Source organism: Argentina silus (assembly GCF_951799395.1).
Source record: "Argentina silus genome assembly, chromosome: 2".
NCBI classification, from domain to species: Eukaryota; Metazoa; Chordata; class Actinopteri; order Argentiniformes; family Argentinidae; genus Argentina; species Argentina silus.
This window is the reverse complement of record NC_139656.1, coordinates 13,991,658-14,014,772: the sequence shown is the minus strand read 5'-3', so window position 1 is coordinate 14,014,772 and position 23,115 is coordinate 13,991,658. Positions and strand designations below refer to the sequence as shown.

Genomic DNA, 23,115 nt, shown 5'->3' with positions numbered 1-23,115 from the left:
TTGTGTTTTGATTGTTAGGCAGCGATCTGGCTCATGGCCCTTACCTTGGAGTTCTCCATCACACTTTCGATGCAGTCGAAGTAGGAGAGGTCGCTGACTGGCTCATTGGGGTTGTCCAACATTCCTTTCACTGCCTGGGCACACAAACACAAACACACAGACACAGAATATATCATTTTAAAACCAAGAGAAGTGGAAGTCAGAGTACTATTGTATATAAAGCAACATTGAAATACTGTACATTAGCACTGAAAGACAAACCTTCTAAAACACTACCACAATCCATCACACTGAATATTAAAACAAATCAAGCATTTTTAATACTACTACCATAACATCTACTGTAACTACAGGACCATGAAAGACAATACTTCTGTCACTAAGACTGACTGCCAACAATACCACTGCTACTCCTACCACAACTGCAGTTATCAGTAAAGCTAATGTTATTGATGTGGATGGTGATGGTACCTCCAGCTCTCGGAGGGCATTGTCACACTCCTTCTGTCCTGGGGCCTGCTGTGTGCATAGTGTGATGAGCTGGTTAATGCTGTCTGTCACCGCTCTAAAACACAAGGGAGGGAGGAGGGGGGCACTTAGATCCAGCATAGACCCAGCGTTCAGCTTCACTACACAAACACAAGAGGCCAGGCTCCATTTGCTCCAAATCTAATAAGGTGCTCTGGGTCCTCTCGTCTCGTCTTGTAACTCGCCTCCTCAGCAGAGACTTCCAGCAGGCTTCAGTGAGCCCAGACATTCCACAGTCACACGCCTCTTAACGGTCCAATTACCCAAACAGGAAATGAACAGACTTCCAGAAGCCTGGAGGAGACAGGCTCTCCCACCTGGGGTTGAACGCACTGTGAAGTGCGGTTACACTGAGGTGTGAGAATGAGGTGAGCGTGTGCCACATCAAAGGCCTTCCCACCATTGAAAGCGTCTACAAAACTTATGTATGGTAGAGGCCAGTGTAGTGTAGGTTCGATCCCAGCAAGCGGTTACACTCGTACTTTACCTTGCTGCTCCAGCCAGTAGGTTCTTGGCGTTGGCCGCCCCAGGGTCCACAGAGAGGGACTTGGCTGCCAGGAGCAGTTTGCTGGAGGCCATGGAAATGTTCTTCAGGTTGCCTATCACCTGGATCTGGTCATCCTTCCTCTACAATGACATGGCAACAATTAGCAGTCAGAACTACACTCACTGAACACTTTATTAGGAACACCTGTACACCTTCTCATGGTGGAGGTGGTGTAATGGTGTGGGGAATGTTTTCTTGGCATACTTTTTTGGAATGTTTTCTTGGCATCGCTTGAATGCCACAGCCTATTTGAGTATTGTTGCTGACCATGTGCATCCCTTCATGGCCACAATTTACCCATCTTCTAATAGCTACTTCCAGCATGATAGTGTACCATGTCACAAAGAAAAAGTTGTCTCAAACTGATTTTATCAACATGACATTGAGTTCAGTGTTCTTCGGTGCCCTTCCCAGTCACCGGATCTGAATCCAATAGAACGCCTTTAGGATGTGGTAGAACAGGAGATTCACAGCTTGAAAGTGCAACTGAAAAATCTGCAAGAATTGCGTGATGCAATCATGTCATCATGGACCAGAATCTCAAAGGAATGTTTCCAACATCTTGTGGAATCAATGCCACGAAGAATTGAGGCTGTTTTGAGAGCAAAGGGAGGCCCTACCCAGTATTAGTATAGTGTTCCTAATAAAGTGTTCAGTGAGTGTATTATAGCAAAACACAGTGGGAAAACCTTTACTCGTTGAGAAGCTGAAAGGACCTCAAATAGCCTAGCCACCCAGCAATCGTTCTGGACAGAGGCTTGTGTCATGAAGCACTAGGACAACTTTAATCAGTACTGAATAGAGCAACTCTCATACCCTGGTCACCGTGCTAAAGATGGGTCAGATGAAGTGGTGAATGGCTTCTCTGTTCCTCTCTACTCCATGTTAAGACTGTCTATTGTTCCTGTCTAAACCCTGCTGCTGGCAATAGGCTACTGTGGTCACCTGGGACTGATTTGGTAATCTGTGTCACACCACACACATTTCCTGCTCAGGTGATCAATCAACATTCATAAGCAATGCAGCCCAGAAAGAGACCTTTAGCTGTGATCTTATTTGGACTTAATTTGACTATAAATTGCTTTGAGGCAATCATCCACATAAAATGAAATAGGGGAAAGTTAAATCAACATCCTGCCATTTCAAACATACAGCAGTTGGGATACTGTGTCAAGTTATTTATATCAAGGTCAATTGGTGAATTCTTCATCCTCCATATGCTCTCATATCAGCCTTGATGAATAATGACACACTGTAGACTACATTAGGACTTAGAGCAGCCACAGGCCTTTTAACAGTGCAGTATAGGGCCTGGACTTGTTCATAATGTGCAGATAGACCACTGTATTTTTTCCATTTTTGTATATATTTCCACATTATTTTATTCTTTATTTTGGCATTCTTGGTCCTTTGTAGCACTGTACCTGGGTATGTCCTGCCATCTCGATGCCCGCGTCCAGGAACTCGTCAAAGTCCTCGCCGAACTTCCCAGAAGCTTCTGCCAACTGGCTGCTGGAGCCCCGGGAGGCGTGGACCACGTCCCCTGCAGACTGGTTGAGGTCTGCAGCAGTCTGGGTCAGCCCACTCTGGGCTTCCAGGAACGACTTGGTGGACAGTGGAAGCTGCACACACAGACACACAGACACACACAGACACACACACACACACACACACACACACACACACACACAAACCTCAGGTTGATGTTGTGATGTAATATATTTTCAGTGCTCATACAGTATTTGGTCCTAGCATCTAGGATTTTCTAATCAATAAAGTGGTGTTTAACGCTGAGCCAAATTGCAGCTTTACTTGACCCTTAAATCAATAACTGCAAAAGCACCTGGAATGCTATCAAGATCTTCGAATACTCACCATCAATGGCCTACAGTGCACTCTACTTTCCTGCTAACACTCCACTGAGGTATGTGCACTCACAGTGTCCACCAGGAGTTTCTTGCTGGCTTCTCCGATGCTCTTGAGGGCCAGGTCCACATCCTTCTGTCCAGGCAGGCAGTTGACACAGTTATTCAGGGAGTGGGACACCGCCTTGGCCACCTGAAACAGAGAGCAGGTGTGTGTGAGATAGTGAGTCAACTGAAGCGTTACGCATGGTGGTCGTGTTGAGCTACAATCCCAATCTAAAATGCTAATGAGCCAAGAAGCCGAGTGGAGTAATTGATGTTACTAATTTGCACTTCTGTTTGCAACATATGCCAACCAATATGTTTGTGTCCCTTTGGGCAGGCGATGGAACACAAGTCGTGCTGCTGCATTACCGAGTGCTAAAACAGGAGCACCTGAACACATGAAAGGGACACAGTTGGAGCCTGTTGGTGAGATTTGAAAGAGCTAATCATTAAAAGAGCAACGTGCTGGCTGGCTCACAGTTGATTTAATTAATACATTTCACATCCAAACCAATTTCTGACAGCATTGAAAATAGGTTTCCCTCTCATTAGCAAAGGGACACATTTTTGTCCAGTCCCTTGTTCATTTATCTACAGTACCATCTAGAAATGCATAATTTATTCATCTTGAGGGACGGATATGGGGAGGACTAGGCATGAATTTTTGATATGCACGAAGGTGGAAAATATGCTGCAGAGGTGCTGTATCTGAGAGGTGTTCAGTTTCAAGACCAGCTAGGCAGATGTATTCAGACAATGTACCCATCTCATTCTTTGTCCATAAAGGAAAACTTCAATTGATCTTCTTTTCCACATCAAGCTAAAAGACTGAATCTGTAAGAGCACTACTACAACAGATTCCTTAAACTTGACCTTCACCAAACACAAGAAAGTCTGTCAAATGGATTTGTGAGAGGAGTGACTTTAAAACACAAGTAGACTTAAAATGTATACTGCAACTACTGCGACTTTAAAAAGTCATGACCATTCCAGTCAGACTTTAACAAACTCTCTTAGCTCTAGTTTATTCAAAGCAAGTTGATGACAAAGTAAAAAAAACAACAACTAGGGCTTCACTCTCCTCTCACCTGAGCGAGCCTCTGCTGGCTCTCAGCATCGCCAGGGGCGACCAGAGCCTGCTTGGCCTCGTGGATCAGCATGGCTGAGCCCTCCATGACGTCGCGGGCAGAGTCCAACATGGCACCCGCAGACTGGGGGTCAGATGTGGAGGCCGCCACACCTCGAGCAGCCTGGGCCAGAGTCTTCAGAGCCTGGGCAGTCTCCCTGGCTGCCACCCCTGTAGAGTGACAACAGTGGGAGTGAGAGGGGCTTCTGCTGTTTTACCGAGGAGTTATTGGGGAATAAGCACCATACTGTGTATGCTGTATGTAGTTATAATTTTGAAACATGATTGCTCCTCAAAGCAATTGTTCAAAGAAATGTCAGTAACAGAAAAACATCAGTCTAACATCCCAATACATTTGGGACATTAAATAAGCCTTAATACATCAAGCTTGTGTTGACAGTGTGACCTATGAGCAGGAAGGGCTGACTTGGGTTTAATAGGGTCCAATTGGCTGGCTGCTCCATAGGCAGTAACTAATAATCACAGTCTCAGGGGAATGTGACATTTCACATTCAACACTACACTTGGAGGACTGGAGTAAATTGAATCATCGTTCATGTAGACAAGATTACTGGAGGAATGTAACATCTATTACAGCACAAATAGGGGTTCTGGCTGAACTGAGTGCAAGTTTCAATAGAGATGGGGAGCTAATAGGCGGACTCCGGTCCAGATCCGGACCGAGCAAAGGCTCAATACGGACCGAACAGTACCGGTCTTGGTGATACCGAAGTCAATGGTAGCGGGCAGTGTTTCCCATCACTGGAGTATCTCTCTTGCTCTCAGAGTGTGGAAGTAAACCCGGCCTCTAGAGTCGTGTCTGATCGAATCGCGTGAAAATATGCAAATATTGTAATTTCCGAACAACAGCAAGAAGACAGGCAGACGGAGACGGACGTACCTCCCGCTATCTGAGATGACTTCTAAAAGTTTTGAAGCATATGTTAGTTATCTCATGGACTTTTCCAGAAAATGTGCACTTCAGTTTTATTTCAGGACATGCAAGGCTCAAAGTGACCATTACATGTATATTATATTTGCATAAATATGACAATGCAACCATTTTTGTTCTTCTGCAACGCCGTCACAAATGTGCACTTTATTTACATAATTTGGTAAAGATATAATTTATTCATCCTTTTTGTTGGACTCATTACTTAGATTTATTTTAAGATGGCCTGGCAAATAGAAGGTTTGTAGCCTACTACAGTGTTTGCACAGAAACTTTTCAGTTTAAGAAGTTGGTTGGAAATCATTCAATTGCATCCAATTTGTTTCATTCAAGGTTTTATCAGTATTTCCCAAAACATTTGATAGAAAAACATCATAAGAAGTCATAATATGCACAACTGTGGTGTGTTACTACACCGCTCTACGGTATGATAATTACGACATGCATCCGGACCTTTTGCCACCTAGGAAATTTTGTGACTGGACCTTCACAAATTGTAATTGAGTACCCCTGCAATAGAAGACATCTATTGACCTTGGTAGCTGTTCTAAACTGTACCACTACAGTCAACATATCCTGATTGTAGTGTAGACTGATAGTTGAGTGGCGCTCTGTGAGTAGATTGGGAGTACCAGACCAGATGCTACTGTACCTGTTGGTAGATTGGGAGTACTGGGCCAGAAGTTACTGTACCTGTGTAGTGTTGGTTGCCCTGAGCAGCGCAGGTCAGCAGCTGAGCCATGGAGGAGCCCACAGACTTGGAGGTGCTGCCCAGGTCCTGAGCACACTTCTCCAACTGCACCATGAAGGCAATAACAGAAACCAGAAAAACAGACGTATTAACACACAAAGGGTCATTAATAAAAGTAAACAAAGATTACAAATAATTCAATGAATCATAGGATCTAAAACAACCCTGACCGATTCTCCAGGTAGTGGTCTAAGCTGCCCGTCAACGGCGGCCAGCTTGGCGTCTTGGAGCTCACTCTTCAATGTTTGGACGGCTGTGAGCGCTGAGTCTATCTCCATGGGACCACAGGCTTCGCGGGCCTACAGAGTGGGGCCAGACAGCCTTTTATCAACCTAACCAGGCATCTAGTGTTACTGTCATCAGATGCCAGCAAGGCCCAACAACATAGGGTATAGGTGCACAAGCACTGTGCCAGGGGTGAGTTGGAGGCAGGGCTCTGTGTGTGTGTGTGTATATATATATATATATATATACCTTCTGTGCAGAGGTCCTCAGCTCTGCCAGGCTGGTGGCCAAGTTTTTGGCAGACTGACCCAGCTGCATGGCAGCAGCCTGGTCCGTCACCGTGGGAACAGAAGACTTTGCAGATGTCACCATCTTACTGCCAGGCTTCCAAGGAAAAAGACAAATGTCAACATCTTCCCAAGAGAAGAAGAGGGTTATGTACCTAATATTATATTAGAATGACTGTAAAATAGGAGCACTGCCTTGCATTTTTGGGAACCACAACTTCATTATCATTAGCTAGATATGTAACCTGGTTGAATTGGTAAACTCACTCAAAGTTAAAATACTGCCCACCTGTGCCATCAAAACTAGAAATGTTAGAACCAATGTACATAGGAGTCTCTGATTCTATGCTTTGTGAGCTCTGGAGCCATACTGAGACAGTACCTGGAGGAAGTTCTGGCTGGCAATGATGAGGACTAGCTGTGAACTCTGGTCCTCTGGCTGGGCCTGGCTGCCCCTCACCCCCTGCACCAACTGGGGAATGTGGTCTGCCACTGCCTACACACAGACACACAGAGACACATCAGATCAACTATGGGAAGTGGTGTAGACAGGGAACACAGTTCTGGCCCTAAACCAGTCCCTGTCCACATAGATTAAAGCGATAGTTCAGTACTTTGTCTTGTAGTGAACTACAAGACAAAGTCTTTTTATCTTGTTACCTTGCAGCTCTGCACCAGTTGCTGGTGAGCAGCTGTGTTCTTGTTGGAGGCTGCAGCATTCTGTGAGGCAGCAATGGTCTGTGTGGCTGCAGCTGCAGCTTGCTTGGCGGCATTCTGAGGAATGTAAACACACACATTACAGTCATGTACAGAATCACAGGGTTGCAAAAACACACACAATCTGCTTTTAGAGATGAGGCTTCCTAGGTCATTTTGGGGTGTATCTGCTGTAAGTTCAACTAATAGTCTTTAATGTTCCTGACAAAAACATCTGAGAATGTTATTGTATATTATTCCTTTATTCCATATGAGGGGAAAACTAGGAATGTAAACATGGAAGGGAAAGAGAAACTGTTTACTCTACAGTAGAATGCACAGCAAGATTAGCGTTAACACTAGTGGTCCTGGAAAATTAATAATATGAAAATAACAATTTATAATGTAACACTTCTCCAAACAAATTCAATGCTGCATATTCCTGACTGTCCCGGCATGGTTTTAGTAAAAGGAATGGCATGTTATGATGATATAGCCAAATTCAACTACAATACTGTAGCCTTTCCCCCAAAGTCTTGTGTTAAAAGTAAAGATGGTAAAGTAAAGTAAAGATGGACTAAGGTGCATGTAGAGTGTGATGTGTCATGAGGAGCAGTGAGAGGAAGTGACATGCTTGTCCAGATGGTTCCCACTGACCTCAAGCCTGCTGATGAGCTTCTTCTTGATGGCGTTCTGAGCCGCGGCGTTAGTCGCCACACGCAGCCCCTCCGCCGCCTCCCTCAACCTCTGCTGTTGGTCCTCATTCTCTGGGTATGCCGCCGCCCCCTGTACCACACACACCCACCCACCCACAAACCATCAGACTGGAGCAGCAAAGGGTTCACATACAGCAGACTGCAAGGCAGCCAGGGTAATCTAAATATTTCTAACTCGTACAGTAGGATTGAAACGCCATTTTTGACTCCTGTTGATGATTAAATGTCAAGATGCCTTATTCATACAGTACATTCCGCTGGCTCTAGCTCTTCATCCAGCAGCTCCCTTTATCTCCCTGTTTGGGTTTCTCCGGCTAGCAGGGCACTGCAAGTTACTGGGTTCACACAAACCAATATCCCTAAGAGCTTGGGCAGCCTATTGTTGTTCTGTGTGGGAATGGAGGCTCAGCGCTCTGCCATTTAGTTAATTAACTGGCAGCTGGGTGGGTTCACCTGCTGCTGCATGTACTGTAGCAGCAATCATATATGGACTAGAAAGCAGGCTACAAATACACACTGCCACAAGGTGATGTTTATATTCAGCCCACACTAATGGAGGGTGGCATTGACACATTCTGCCATACTGCATCTTACAGTCAATAACAGTAGGGTGTGGAGTGTGGGGGGAATAATGACTTAAAGACATGGAGTGTGTCCAAATACAGTCAGGTTTCCTAAAAAGCCCAAGTATAACAATCATGAATCATATTCTAAAAATAACAATTTAACAGTTTTGACCTAAATCAAATCACATCACATGGCTTAAGTCCACACTTCTAAGGACACAGCTACAGTGTGAAAGCCTAGGAAATGTCCCCCTTTCAGCTGTTTGACTGTCGACCCAACATAATCCCTTCTCTTCATGCCTCAGCATAACCATCTCACCCCTCTGGCGAGGGTTACTAAAAAGAGTCCCTTTTCTGACAGTTACGAGGGGAACCTTTCAGGAAAGGTCTCCTCCTCCATTGATAAAGATCGAGACAGCTGTGATGGTGATGAATGGGACTCACATCAAAGGCATCTAACCAGCTGGAAGCTATGGCCTCATTTAACATTCATGATGGGAGAGCCATTACTATATCTGTGATGCTGAGGAGAGATGAAGAATCATCTTGACTGTCATCTTGACACATTGGTAGCTCTGCAAATTACAACCTGCTATTTTCACAACAGAAAAGCCAAAATTAAATTTTTGGAGAGAATGCATGACTTGGAAACAAGCCAAGATCCTCCACTGTACAGTGAGAACCTCTGTCACTTGGTCTCTGGGTGGTTGTTTAAGTGGAGGGGCCACCATAGCGAGTCACAGTGCTACAATCAGTGGTACCCAGAGGTCAGCGGGGGCAAGAGTGATAATGTCACTCTGCTGTGGAGGAGCATGCTGAACTGAGCACATCGGGGGACGCTGCCATACACGGCTCTGAGCCTCTCTGTGATTCACACACACACTCCTCTTTTCTATCCTTGTGTAGGAGTGTGTCGGGAAAACAACCGGCACATATCAGTTCATATTGTGAGGGTGTTAATTGAGGAATGTCTACTCTGATTCAATACTCGACAAATCAGTACAAATCCTCTTTTGATAAATAACCTCTTTCTATATAAAATATCATTATGCCTTAATCCTGCCATGAGTACAGTACCTTCGCAGCCTCCACCATCCTGGCTGTAGCATCTGCCAGCAATTTGGCGGCGGCGAGCAGCTTCTTAGAGTTGTCAACATCAATCTCAGCCTCTGCATCAGATCTCATGGCATTGACCAGATCAGAGGTGGCCTGAGCCAAGACCCTGGCCTGTCTTACCATCTCCCCTGAGAGAGAGCGAGAGTGAGAGAAAGACAAAGAGAAGAGAGAGAAAGAGAAAGATGGGGACAACAAGCCTCTAGAATCCAAGTGAATGTGCCAACAGATCTGCCAACACTCCCCTGGTAAAGGAATTATTGTTTTTCCTACCCATTTTAATACTCAACTGAGGTTTATGTCAAGTGTAACATTTGTTTTTGGTTGCATGCCCTATTCTTCTACTGGTGTACAGCATCATGTCAAACAATATCAAAACATTTTGTTTTTCAATGTTGTATCTTATCTCATACTTTCAATATTCTGAGAAGTATTTCACAAGGAACCTGCATTTAACATTTGGTTAGGTACAGTATTTGAAGTTTCTCGGAATAGTAGACAACAACTCCAACTTGCCAACCAGGAAATCTACCATCCCGACCACTGACTCACCTGCGTCTCCCATGGAGCTGAAGATACTTTCTGTGACGGTCATGATGGTGTCAGTGGCCTGGTCGTAACGTCCGATTGGCTCACCCCGGGACGCGTACTGTCTGACATGCTGCAACAGGTCTCCCAGGGCTTGGCTCACCGTGCTGGCCGCTGTGCTCACCTGCTTCAGCAGCTCCCCGTCGTCTGTGGCCGAAAGGCAGGCCTGGACACAGCCCTCCACCGAGCGGTCCACCAGCTTACCTGCCTCAATCAACTGCTCCTGGCACACCGGGGAACTGATGGTGGGGCTCACCACCTGGAGGGGAGGGGGGAGGATGAATGATTGGGGGAGAGAGAGAGTGAGGAAAAAAGGAGAGGGAGAGAGAAGGAGTGAAAATGCAGAGAAAAGAGCAAGGCAGCACAAGGCTCTGTTTACACACTGCAATGCAGGGAGAGGGAGAATAGAGCTTAGTGCAGTTATCCATGTAGACAGGAGTTAGGGCACGCTAACTAACAAGGTGCTCAAATAATTAATTTGCCCTGCTATAATGTAAATATGTGTACGGGCATAAAGCACCGTCTAATCCCAAAACTAATTTTACACTCAAAAACCCTCTTCATACTTTCTGGAACATAGAAGTGAACAGCACAGTACATACAGGCCTCAGATTATTCCTTAATCAGAGTCAGAGGAGTAGCTGGTCTGATTTTCAATGTTCCCTCTTAATACAAATCTGTGGTGCAGACAATTCTAAACTGTGTAAAGGGTGTTCTGTGGTAGTAGTAGAGACTAATAATGCTATGCTGCCGTACCTTGGCACAAGCTACCAGCTGGGAGGTGGAGAGGGCACACTGGGTGGCAGCAGCGATGACCCTGTTCTGTAGCACTGTGTCCTCTGCCACCTGCGCCACATTCTTGGCCTTCAGGACCATCATGGCCGCCGCATTGGCAACCGCCTTGGCCAGGTTCATCAAGACATCCTGAAGTAGACAAAGTCCATCTATTTGTCTAAGACAAATTTGTTTCTAGCTTACACATTTAACATGATTTGACATTCTTATTAAGAGATGGTTTACAGAGGGAGAGTAAATAGACCAATACTGTACCTGGAACCTCTCGTCTGTCTCACTTTCTCCGATCTGGCGCAGGAGGTCCCCACTGGCCTGGCCTATACTGCCTGCTGCAGTCAGCACAGTCTGGCGAGGCTGCAAGATGTGTGTGACACACACACAGACACAGACACACACAGACACCTGAAACAGGGCAGAGGAGACTTGGGGCCTAACCAGATCAAGTCTACAGACTATCAGATGACATATGGTTGTATACTATATATCATGACAGGAGACACACATACTCATCACAGATCAAACTGCAAACCAGACCCCTTCGGTACAGTATAAACGATATGCTTCTGAATCTGAATTCCTCTACAATATCAGGACAAAACAACTCACAAAATCAACAGGCGAGAACAATATAATCTCAACAGGGTCTGAGGAGAACATGGTGAACTGGATACGCAGGTGGACGTGTAGAATACGTCCTTATTCTTCAGGACAGTTATGAATGATACACGACAGTGCTGTCCTCACAAATGTTCAAAGTTTTGTTCTCGCTGAACAAAACATAGCAAAAAATAAATAATAATGTCTTTGTGTCTGTTCACATCTTTGTTCAGACATGCAGGAAGGAAAATAATAGACTCCCACCACCTGACAGTCAAACAGAGGGAAATATCACACTAAGGTTTGTAGCTGGGACTGGGACAACTGCCCTGTTATTAAGTAGAGCTCAGAATACATTACTTCATGATGCCAAAGTCAAGTACAAAGACTTCCATTCAATCAGTACTGTAGCTAATCTAATGCACTCAACAGCCTACTGTAAACCTCCCCTTATAGTCAATTAGAAAGGATGTACATCCTCTTGTTTTTTTATTCTTATTTTTTAAGAATTATGTCAGAAACAACTCAATGTAAGATTCAAGCAAGACTAGGTCTACCCAGATGTGTCATTGAATCATCTGTCTATTACTTATTAGAGATAATTGATGCGAAGAAAAGCCAATGACGATGCGCCGTCCGTTTTCAACGGTCTTTCTATTGGCCTAATAAAGGAACGAGAATAAGCGTTCATAGACTTCCTAAAGTATCTTTATTCATTTCTATGAACAAGCGTCTACCTCCTCCTTGCCCTCCCCACTCACCTCTCCAGAGGCGGGCTCCACAGCCATCAGCAGGTCAGAGACAGCGCCAGCCAGGGTCCTGGCGGCCCTCATCAGGTCCTGTCCCCCACCCATGTCGTCCTCTATCAGGGCGGCCAGCAGCTTCACCCCCTTGGACATCTCCGTCAGGTTGGAAGAGATGGTGGTGATGGCACAGCCCACAGCTGTGTAGTCTGTGTCTGTGGGATCACCTAGAATGGGGGGGGGGGGGGGGGGGGGGGGGTGAGGGTGAGAGAGAGAGATCAATCAACCATTCCATATGCCTCTGGTCAACCCTCTGGCCACCCAGCAGAGCTCAGTGGACCCTTTAAAAGGCCAAGTTAGTCACTGTTGTCACAACAAGATTTACAAATGTCACTTCAGCATGGCACATTAGATCAGTTTGTCGAGACATGTGATTGGACGGTGGAAATGACCACAGGTCCCCATTAGAGGACAGGCTAGGAGAGGGGTCAAACGCCAAAGGAAAGTACACTAACAACATGGTTGAATTACTTATTTTGACTTGGCAGGGCTCAGCATGGCACCAGACCAATGGATACGGAGACACGGCCATCAGTACAATTTACCAATTAGATTTCTGATCTGATTTCCAGTTAATGAAAAACAGATCCATGGAAAGCCTGGACTTGAAATTCTGTAATTGGGTGAATCATTTTAATCCGCAAGAAAAAAAACAAAAAACTGAAACAAACCCCCATACAACTGTGAGTAAAAACAGCAGCTCAAAACTAGTTACACTGTCTTCCACATAAATGGCTCCCAACGATATGAATACAAATGTCAACTAACGTCACAGCAACACTTAGCTCTGTGACTGAATAGGATTCATTGACTGCATGCAAATGTCTGTGACTGTGTGCATCTAATTTCCCAGAGTTTATCCTGCAACACTCACCAGCTGTGAGGTTGACCACGGAGGCAGTGCCAGCGGTGATGGCGTCCACCTGGGAGTGGATCTCATGTTTGGACTCATCCATCTTGTTCTGGATCCACACCCTGGAAGCCTGGGGGGGGGGGGGCAAATACATGACACTCAACTCTGTCTCAAACACTCCAAATGGGGTAGGTACTATAACATCATGGAATTAACATAGTTAAATGGATGGTTCACCCATATCACTTTAAGAGCATCTCACTATGGAGATAATATTGTAAATATGTACTGTATGCCTCAATGCATCACACTGTGTGATAATGCTGGAGTGTACCATGTCCTGTCCCAGAGGGGGCAGGTTGTCCACCTCCCCCAGGTCAGCCTGGGCCTGCTGCACCGCCTGCATACTACTGTTGATGGTGCCCATCAGGGCCTGCTGGGCTGAGCTCTGAGGAGACAATACACACAAACCTCATCTACACACACTCATACAGAACTGGCATTGTCTAGGTGTGGGGGACTGTATCAGTGAGAGTATGAGGGAGTGGGTGTAGATGACAGTAAGCTTCTATATACCAGTGGATGTGTACAGTGTGTGTGGTGTATTATGTGTGTGTGTGTGTGTGTGTGGCATTCCTGCTCTCACCAGTGGGGGCATGTGTCCTCGGTGCATCTGGCCCATGGTGACCTGTTGCTGGGCAGAGGGCATGGTGCCCATGCTGAGGGACTCTGTGCCAATGGAGCCCGAGCGGATCACCCCTGGTAGAGCCACAGAGCCATGCTCCACACGCCCCACACGGTTAAACTGCTGCTGCAGGATAGTGGACCTGGAGGACGGTCAGACAGCAACTGAATACAATGTCTCCATAACCTGTCACAGCCATGAAGGTGTCATCGAGAAAACCTGATACTATTGAAGTATCACAAACTATTCAGATTTCTAATGGCACCAGCTGAGCACACAATTACACAAAGGTAAGAAACCTCAGCCATTTAAACAGTGTTTCACAACAATTCTGTGACAATGTGCATGATTCATAAACAGCTTGAGTGATACTCAACATTAAATCACACAGTATTTCTGATGACAGCTGATGGTCTCTCATCCTCGTTCTGTGATAGTTGGACCACCACTGCCTATCAAAGGAGCGGTGTGCCAGGCGGAAAGTATGAGTGAGTGTGTGAGGCTCTAACGTGAACCAGAGGCTATAAGACTCATTGTGTGCTTCCAGGAACAAGGCTTTTTTTGTTATTCTTTAGATGAAGCCTTCCAGATTTAGTTTCCTGTGTGTTTGCAGTATTAATGTTTCTGCCTTAGGCCCTACACACTGGCCCAGATAGGAGAAAAAAACAAGGCCAATATTCCCTCGGAACAGGAAAAGCAATATCAATTGAGACTAGACAGGAAAACAGCTTCCGTTATTTAATGAGAGCTACAGTACATCTAGATAAATGGACTAATACACATCTCATTACAAATGTCCAGATAGAGCCTTTGTTTATCCAGCTAGCTTGCATTTCCTCTGTTGGGTTTTCTCCAGAGGATAATTCCATACAAAGGGAGAAGTGTTCATGTGGGTAACTGAGGTGAAGTGATAATTTAAGCAAAAGTAATCTCAAACTGGTTTCATGAATATGACAATGAGTTCAGTGAGTGACTCACTGAACACTTTATTAGGAACACTATACTAATACTGGGTAGGGCCTCCCTTTGCTCTCAAAACAGCCTCAATTCTTCGTGGCATTGATTCCACAAGATGTTGGAAACATTCCTTTGAGATTCTGGTCCATGATGACATGATTTCATCACGCAATTCCTGCAGATTTTTCAGTTCAAGCTGTGAATCTCCCCTTCTACCACATCCTAAAGGCGTTCTATTGGATTCAGATCCGGTGACTGGGAAGGCCACTGAAGAACACTGAACTCATTGTCATTTGTGGCCATGAAGGGATGCACATGGTCAGCAACAATACTCAAATAGGCTGTGGCATTCAAGCGATGATTGATTGGTATTTGAAGGGCCCAAAGTATGCCAAGAAAACATTCTCCACACCATTACACCACCTCCACCATGAGAAGGTGTACGGTGTATCATTTGAGAAGGCCTGTGAGTTTGCAGGAATTCAGGCTCAGATCCAGTTTGGACCGCACACAGAACACAAACACAAGCCGGGATTTCTAGAGTAAGTCTCACTTAGATAGATAGATAGATAGAGATATGTGTGTGTGTGTGTGTGTGTGTGTGTATACACACACTGTGTATATGTACAGTATATTGTAGTATTGGTGCAACAGAAATGGAACTGAAGCCAGGTCTGTTGCAGTCCGTCTGTATTTCTGTGTTCTCGGTCTGTGCTTTTAGGGACTCAGTTCACATACTTCTTAGGGGAGACGGTATCTTCCAACATAGTGGATTCTTCATCCCCTTCTAAACCGAAGCGGTCCTTACTTTGCTTCTACAGAAAGAAAAGATTGCCACTGTGAAAATGGATATAAGCACAGCTTGACATCTAGCATCATGCAGAATATTCTATTACAATCTTTGAAAAGCAATTTCAACTCCTAACAAAGTATATAAAAAGTAAATGTAAACGGAATTGATTGCCAGTTAGATATGGCTGTAGGTTGAGACAAATGATACAGATCTTCCGTGGGGCGGTGGTCCTTACCTTTTTGAGGATGATGTCGATGTATCCTGCGATGAGCTGAGAAATCTGTTCGCCCTCAGTGGTCTGGACACAGTAGTAGCTCTCCTGGTACTCTCCGAAATCCTACAACAGACACATACACAGGCTCATGTGAATTGCAGCAAGGAACCCACCACTGCAGTGACCGTCCTGGGTACACAATAATGCAAATCTATAGATAGTTCTAAGATTGTGTTGTATGACATCAAACTGCAGACTGAAGTCAGTGTCAGATTAAACCAATTACATGTTATTCAACTGTAAGATGCTGTGTTGGGTAAAAATGTGGTAGATTTTCCCTGTCATATTTCCCATTTCCCTGTCATATTTCTAAAGTGAAATATCATATTGGACCCTGCCAGCAGCCATCTGAAAATGGATAAAAATGTTAGCAACAAAGCAATATGCATGATTGGTTAAATGGGAAAATCTAAATTCTATGAATATATTTCAAAGCAGTCGACTTTCACCAAAAGGCAGAGCTTAACTTCAAAGCCTCCCTCTGTATCAACATGGGGAGAGAGAGGAAGAGAGAGAGGGGGGGGATTAATTCAATTGAGTGTTGGTAAAGACTGCATGTCTACAAGAACAGATCTACTCGATTAAGTCTCTTTTGCTCATTGACTCTTAGTAAAACCACAAAGGAGAGCCATTGACAGAAGACAAAAGGAGGTTGTTCAGTAAATTAAGTGAATAATTGAATGAATTATTGAATGACTGAAGACAAAAAAGCTCTATAGTGATTGTTGATCATTACAAAGAAACCTTTAATTTACTAAGAGTCAGTCTGGTCTGCGTCATTACTACTAGTGAAACTCTATCCACCCACATGTATATTAGCACAAAGACATGTAGCTGAACAAATACGGATTGGGGGGGTGGGGGGGGGTTCTCACCAGGGTGAAGCTCTTGGGCGAGGCGGCCCACCTCTTTACGGTGGTCAGGGGCCACTCCTGCACCACATCTTTGGTCTTCTCTTCCACACGCATCACAGACTCTTTGGTTATCCCCAGCAGCCGAGGGACTAGCTTATTCTTACTCTTCATCTTCTCCTACAAGGTCATTGGAGAATAATGGAGAGAAAGCAAAACAAGCTCATTAGACTGCTATGCCAAATAAGCAACAAAAATCCTCTGTGACCAGGACCCGATAACTTGTTGCCATATTTGAAAACGTATAAATTGTCAAACAGGTGGATTCCTCCCTGTCCTACGCTTCCACAAGGAGCTGCCCTGCTGAAGGATGCAATCTTGTATCCTCATGCAGAAGAGTTTGTGGGATTTCTGCTTACTTGTAACATCCACACCCCCGTTTTACCAGACTGGACTCTGGAAAGGTGCAACACAAATGCATGTCTGTCCACATAACAGTCCACACGGGCGATTAATTGAAAAGAGTAGGGTACAGCATAATAGCCTAAACAAATAGACAATTTCTACAATGGCGGTGCCATTAGGGCCAGGACCTGCTCGTCAGAGGAGCTGAGAGACAGCAAGCGGGCACTAACTCCCTGGGCCCAGGTCTGCCCTCTCTTACTCTCCCTCCTCTCCCACTCAGTCATCCCCCTCACTCTGAAATAATCATTTACGCTCCACTCCACTGCACAGGCACACAGTTGGGCTCCTTCTACGAACACACTGAACTCCCCACAGATGAGGTGACAGAGGGATTGTTCCAGTTTGTTGTTCAGTCTGTGTGTGACTACACTTCTACCATTCTATAGTGCCCCTTAACAATATTAATTGGCCATGCATCTCTCTTTGAGGTGTTTTTATTAAAAGGTTTATTGCTTGCTTGGAATATGATTTATTTTGTATTGCTTAGTCTAGCACAGTGTCAATATCCTGAAATGAAACATTCATGAAACACCTTTGTTTAAGTCAAGTTCTAAGACAAAGGGCCTTGCTAAAAAGTATGAAACTTGCAATATTCAGTGTAAAACCATTCAAATAATGTAACATTGCCTTTTGTTGCAATGCCCACTCAACAAGGCAGGTGTGCCTCCAATCTTCTGATCTGATATGTGGGACGCCGACGACGACTCTATCCAACTCTTACTACATGTCTTTTGGTATAAGCCAGATGAAAAATGTTCCTACATCTGGTAGGCCTTAACTGTAATGCTCAGGTGGAATTGTAGTACTTTCGTGAGCTTTTCTTAATATGAGAGGAATTTCTCCCCTCTTGAACAGAGGCCAACATGAAGGCCCTGGTGTAAGAACATTCAGATTTAACGATTCAGATGTTCAGTTGTAACAGACTAATTTCAGCACCTGATAGTACTTTAGAACAGTCGTCTTACCTTCACCAGGAAGAAGGAGACTCCGTATGTTCGCAGAGACCTGGCCAGCTTCACATACTTCACTTTTGCCTCAATCTCCGTCATTTCACCACAGTTTTTGTGGTCCTGCGGGTTTGAATATGTAGTAGTTCGAATTTGTCAGCATATGTGGTTTGGAGAATCATATCACAAATGGTCTCAACACGGCTAATTAGTTCTGGATTAAGCAAGTGATTTGAGGGAGAAAGAGAGAGAGATATTTCCATTGATTTAAGACAGACCTGAAAGATTTTCTTCTCAGACCCTCTCTGCTTGATGTATTCTTTAGGTAGAAACTCCTTGAGGCTAGAAGCAATAAAATTAAATGGAAGTACAAGTTGAGAGTTCAAACATAACACCATGAGGTCCCTGTTCCTCATCTCTTCCTCCAATCAAAAACAAAACAAAAACCTATTTTATGTGCAGGGATTTTGTAATATGAATACATATAGCAAAGGAGAACGCAAAAACCAATAATTCAAATAGTTAAAACCATGACAGGTCAAACTGGCTCATCTGACTTAAATCTGTTTCTCTTAAAATTACTGATATAAACTGTTATATCAGCACTCTAGAAATAATATTATACATTCCTTCAAGCTATCTATCTGCAACCATCTTCAAAAAGAGCAAGCTCTGAAATGTCTGTCTATGGTTATACAAAGCATCACATTCATAAGGAAGTTCTCAATGTAACAACAAAGTTGTCCAACATATGAAGTAAATGAGACTTACTCTAGAAATCCCGGCTTGTGTTTGTGTTCTGTGTGCGGTCCAAACTGGATCTGAGCCTGAATTCCTGCAAACTCACAGGCCTTCTCAAATGACACAGGGTGAGAGCCGTTCAGGATGTCATCTCGTGCCTGGAGGAGAAATATAGACACACAATCAATATCATCACCATACAGTACCAGTGAACACCTCTCAATATTCTCCCAACACAAGGAGGATGTAATGCGTAATTTTCAAACATCCTGACATGACGGTTGCTAACCATTTCATATATTCCCATACTATGGTAAATGGGACCACTTAAAACTGGTCTCCCCTCATTAGCCGTGATCCTTTAATGATCAGTACAACCCATCGACAGCTTGTTGAGAACAGTCTACACAGGGAGCTGCTGAGTCTCATCGACCTGCTAATTGAAACAGGCCTCTATCTGGCCTCCCATCTCACACAGCCATTTACTGAAGAGAACAGGGCTTTTATCCTGAGGAGGAATAGCAGAGGTCAGAGGACAGAAGTGTGTGTGTGTTAAAAACTTGACAGGACCACTAAGGCTACCTTAGCCACACACACACAGCTACCCCGTTGTCTGTCTGTCAGTTAGAGGGTGGGAAACTACCAGCCCGATTGGACAGTCAAAGAGGACACTGTCAGTAGATAAGACAATGAGGTAACATCATGACTTGGTTTAGTGTGACGATTACATGAATCAATGTCAGCACCATGAATCAATATTTGTAATAATACAATTTTGTAATAATTATATTTGTAATAATACATCACAATAAAAATGCACGCAGGCGCAACACACACACACGCACACACCTTGAGGCAGTAATGCTATGATGATAATGAGACATCAGAGTGTGTGTGTGTGTGTGTGTGTGTGTGTGTGTGTGTAGCAGGAATAATGCTGGCCCTGAGAGTTAGGCAGCAGAGCTGGCAGAACCACCTCATTAATAGCAACTCCATTTGTTAAGGGCTCCTCCAGCATCATTTCACTGCCTCTGTAATAGCCTTGAGAGGACACAACACTGAGCATCTGATTATGCTCTGCTAAATGAGGAATAACACCACAAGCTTTTCAAACCATCCAACATCCATCCGTTATACTGTAGTATGTTCTGGTAATTGCCTTTTACTCCACTGGGCATTTATAGAGATGGATAATATTCCCATAGGAGTACACCTAGAGTACACCCATAATGCTTACATTGATGAAAAACAACATGGACGTCTACCAAGACATGAGGTAGAAATGCCAAAACCACTGTGCACAGATATCAAATGTTCCCACAGGCTGGGGTTGTAGCATCTCAGTTTTGGGATTGATGGCTCATGGCTAGTGATTTTTAATGACTTCATTTGACTAAGAATGAAGAGGTGCTTCCAGACACACCCCTTTTAAGCTTGCTGCGGCCTAGAAGCGTCAGCTTCTTTTCACCAACGCTACCATTGAGGTGACTGATTAATGAAGGATTTCATCTCTGACCACTGGAGTCATTACATGTGTATCATGTAGAAAAACATAAAAAGGGTGAGGGAGACAGAGGCAGGAGTGAGAAAGAGAGAGAGGATTGAGAGAGTGAGACAAAAAGAGGGAATGAGAGGGGCAGAGAGGAGATGGCTGAGGGTGTCAGACCTGTACGTAGAGAAGGTTGAGTTGGACGGGGTCTCGTGAGTCCACGTTCTGGTCAGAGTAGAAAAACTTCCTCCTGAGCAGTAGCGTCTCGCTCTCTTCCACCCCCTGCTCACGGAACGTCCGGCTGTGGTCCAGCCAGTTCACTGACACACACACACACACACACACACAATGTGCTGATACGTTTCCAACACACTCAAGCGTACACTGAACATGAATCAACTATTTCAAATCAAATCTTAATTCCATGTCATATTCCACCCATGCAATATGATCAGTGAACTGGTTAAATCTATATTTCATAAAACACTTCCCCTTAGGGGTGTGTGATCATGTCAACAGTGCAGTGAAACTGCACATCATGTTGACGGATAGAGACAATATCCTGGGGCTGTTGAGGAGTTGGCCTGTCCATGGCCTACAGTATAGAAATCAGACTGGTGCTAGCGGGCAGACAGATGCTTACTGCAAAAGGGAAGTGGACAATTTGTTGTGGAGAAGGGAGGTAAATAGGATCATTTGAGACATAGCTCCCACCCCCAACCTCCATCTACAATAATGTCTTTACTCACAATTGGCTGTGAATGATGACACAATGTAGCTTCTCATATGAAACTGATGTATTAAAATAGTTTTACAGCAGACAATGCATTATAGTGCATCCAAATATACTTTAATTTGATTAATAAACTAAATCAATCTGAACCCCAATGGTCCTTATTTTGACCGAAATTCGGATGTCTTTGACTCAAATGACCACATCATACTGTACCATCATTTCATCAGAACCACATCACAAAAAAAAAAAAAAATCACAGCCCATTGGAAGGGCTTTAGCCTGAACTCACAGTCGTCGTCTGTGTGAAGCTTGGCTTTCAGTTTCTCCATCTTCCTCTCGTCTCGGAGCAGAGTCCTGTCCTTCTTCAGGGTGCCCATCCCGTCTTCCTTCTTCTCCTCCACTACTTCCTGGATCACAGAGTACTCCTCGTAGTTTGTAATGCCTGGAATCACAGGGGAACAGTTGAGATACAACCTCAGCCTTCCTACGGGAGTTGTAGTCTCAAGTCATGTCACCAAGATCTGATGTGAAAATAACATCTAACCAACAACGTAGTAAAAGGGAGTCTGTTTGTCCACTCACCTATTCTACTGCATATAGTCACTAGGAGCTCTCCCACTGTTTTAGAGTCGTCCACCATGATGGTTTTCACAGCACCGTCCAGCATCTTGATCTTCTGTGGCCTCTGTTTCTTCTTGTATTCAAGGATGTCCTGAGCAGAGACAGAGAGACATGCATTCAGTCGACAAGGAAAGAGGAATGAATGTAGGGCAGAAAACCTCATTTAACGGTTGCCTATTCCCCATCAGTCACTCATCACAAGGATAAGAAAAGGTTTGGCCACTACACAGTCTGTCACTCCAGCACAGCTGACACCTGGGTCACGTTCAGGAGTAATGAATGGATAGGAGAATACAACAGACAACACAAATGAGCATTCTTAAAGAAAGTTCAGGTAGTACGCACCGTAATACTGCAATGTATTCTCCCGCTTTATGCCCACTCAACAGGATTTTGTATACACACAATCTGGAGAGGACTGTAAGTGTGTGTGTGTGCAAAACATGGGTGGTACCTATGAAATGTGTCAACATTATTCACACACCCTCTCCACTCTGGGTGTGTGTTTGATCTTGAAGGACTGACTTCAATGAAAAGCAGGACATGTGAAGAGTGTGTGTGCGGTGTGTAAAACAGTACAGTATGTGTGGTACCTACTGTATGAGATCTGCCAACATTATTCACACTCTCCCTCTCTCCATGGCAACTACTACAAAGAGGCCTGCCTGTACACCAGATAAGTGGGAAGGTCTGTATATGATATGACGTATTTTACCCCATTCCGGAGCATGTAGTAATCCAGAGTTCTCCCAGATTCCAGCCAGATCCCTTTCCTGGGGTCTTCATCAGAAAGGAATAGCCCATAGTCAGAGGCTGGAAAACAAAGGCAACACCGGTTAACAATAGAATACACAGCATATGCAACAGTCCACAGCGGTGTGTGTGTGTGTGTGGTCTGACTCTGACCTTGTCCGGTCTGGGCTTCGGGGACCCTCTCTCTGATAATCCTGCAGGCATCGTAGACGGCCGTGGAGGGCTCAAACTGCATGGTCTTCACCACATTGCACTGGCGCACACAGATCTTCAACGACAAGGCCACCATCTTGGCAGGTGGTTTGGGGGTGTGTGGCTACACCTGTGGATGACAGGGGATGAGAGTTCTGTATAGAATATGGAAATAAGCCAAAAACATGCATCAATTTAAGAGACTGCATCAAGACTATCAAAGACTGACTTGAAGCACATTAGGGAGGACAGGGAATGGCAAGGACTACCACACACACACACAACCATTTATAGCCACAACACACGTGCATGCATGTATGTATGTACGTACATACGTACATGTGCACATATACAATACACACACTGAATCTGACACCGAACCATAAACAAGTGGGGCTGGGAGGTGGTGATGTATCCAGTGAATTTTCCCAGTGCCACGTATTCTATTGATGAATTAGAGTGCAGTTGATGAGGTGCTTCAAAATGTAGGCTGGGATTTCAACCAGATATTATTAAAAACATTATTATTATTTTTTAAATGCACACTGCTCATCTGCA

At 44.5% G+C, this 23,115-nt stretch overlaps 1 protein-coding gene across 2 annotated transcripts in view; it reads right to left on the bottom strand.

Annotated features, from left to right (window-relative positions):
• LOC310818095 (talin-2) overlaps nucleotides 1-22,660 on the bottom strand; it is a gene marked incomplete at its 5' end in the record, with an annotated part of 37,091 nt that extends 14,431 nt beyond the window's left edge. The window contains 31 exons of one of the 2 annotated variants that reach the window (XM_083688862.1): nucleotides 45-134; nucleotides 472-565; nucleotides 1,016-1,155; nucleotides 2,500-2,697; nucleotides 3,014-3,133; nucleotides 4,074-4,282; nucleotides 5,757-5,859; nucleotides 5,985-6,113; nucleotides 6,289-6,423; nucleotides 6,709-6,822; nucleotides 6,987-7,100; nucleotides 7,680-7,808; nucleotides 9,382-9,548; nucleotides 9,970-10,264; nucleotides 10,762-10,929; nucleotides 11,056-11,154; nucleotides 12,159-12,367; nucleotides 13,075-13,183; nucleotides 13,388-13,501; nucleotides 13,700-13,880; nucleotides 15,434-15,510; nucleotides 15,724-15,825; nucleotides 16,638-16,793; nucleotides 18,044-18,148; nucleotides 18,304-18,367; nucleotides 18,797-18,924; nucleotides 20,433-20,575; nucleotides 21,281-21,433; nucleotides 21,574-21,703; nucleotides 22,328-22,425; nucleotides 22,519-22,660. In XM_083688862.1, coding sequence (XP_083544988.1) covers nucleotides 45-134; nucleotides 472-565; nucleotides 1,016-1,155; nucleotides 2,500-2,697; nucleotides 3,014-3,133; nucleotides 4,074-4,282; nucleotides 5,757-5,859; nucleotides 5,985-6,113; nucleotides 6,289-6,423; nucleotides 6,709-6,822; nucleotides 6,987-7,100; nucleotides 7,680-7,808; nucleotides 9,382-9,548; nucleotides 9,970-10,264; nucleotides 10,762-10,929; nucleotides 11,056-11,154; nucleotides 12,159-12,367; nucleotides 13,075-13,183; nucleotides 13,388-13,501; nucleotides 13,700-13,880; nucleotides 15,434-15,510; nucleotides 15,724-15,825; nucleotides 16,638-16,793; nucleotides 18,044-18,148; nucleotides 18,304-18,367; nucleotides 18,797-18,924; nucleotides 20,433-20,575; nucleotides 21,281-21,433; nucleotides 21,574-21,703; nucleotides 22,328-22,425; nucleotides 22,519-22,654 — 4,209 coding nt within the window. Of the gene's footprint in view, nucleotides 1-44; nucleotides 135-471; nucleotides 566-1,015; nucleotides 1,156-2,499; nucleotides 2,698-3,013; nucleotides 3,134-4,073; nucleotides 4,321-5,710; nucleotides 5,860-5,984; nucleotides 6,114-6,288; nucleotides 6,424-6,708; nucleotides 6,823-6,986; nucleotides 7,101-7,679; nucleotides 7,809-9,381; nucleotides 9,549-9,969; nucleotides 10,265-10,761; nucleotides 10,930-11,055; nucleotides 11,155-12,158; nucleotides 12,368-13,074; nucleotides 13,184-13,387; nucleotides 13,502-13,699; nucleotides 13,881-15,433; nucleotides 15,511-15,723; nucleotides 15,826-16,637; nucleotides 16,794-18,043; nucleotides 18,149-18,303; nucleotides 18,368-18,796; nucleotides 18,925-20,432; nucleotides 20,576-21,280; nucleotides 21,434-21,573; nucleotides 21,704-22,327; nucleotides 22,426-22,518 lie in introns of both variants that reach the window. The other variant, XM_083688861.1, reaches the window with a different exon arrangement.
• Nucleotides 22,661-23,115: the final 455 nt, after the last annotated feature.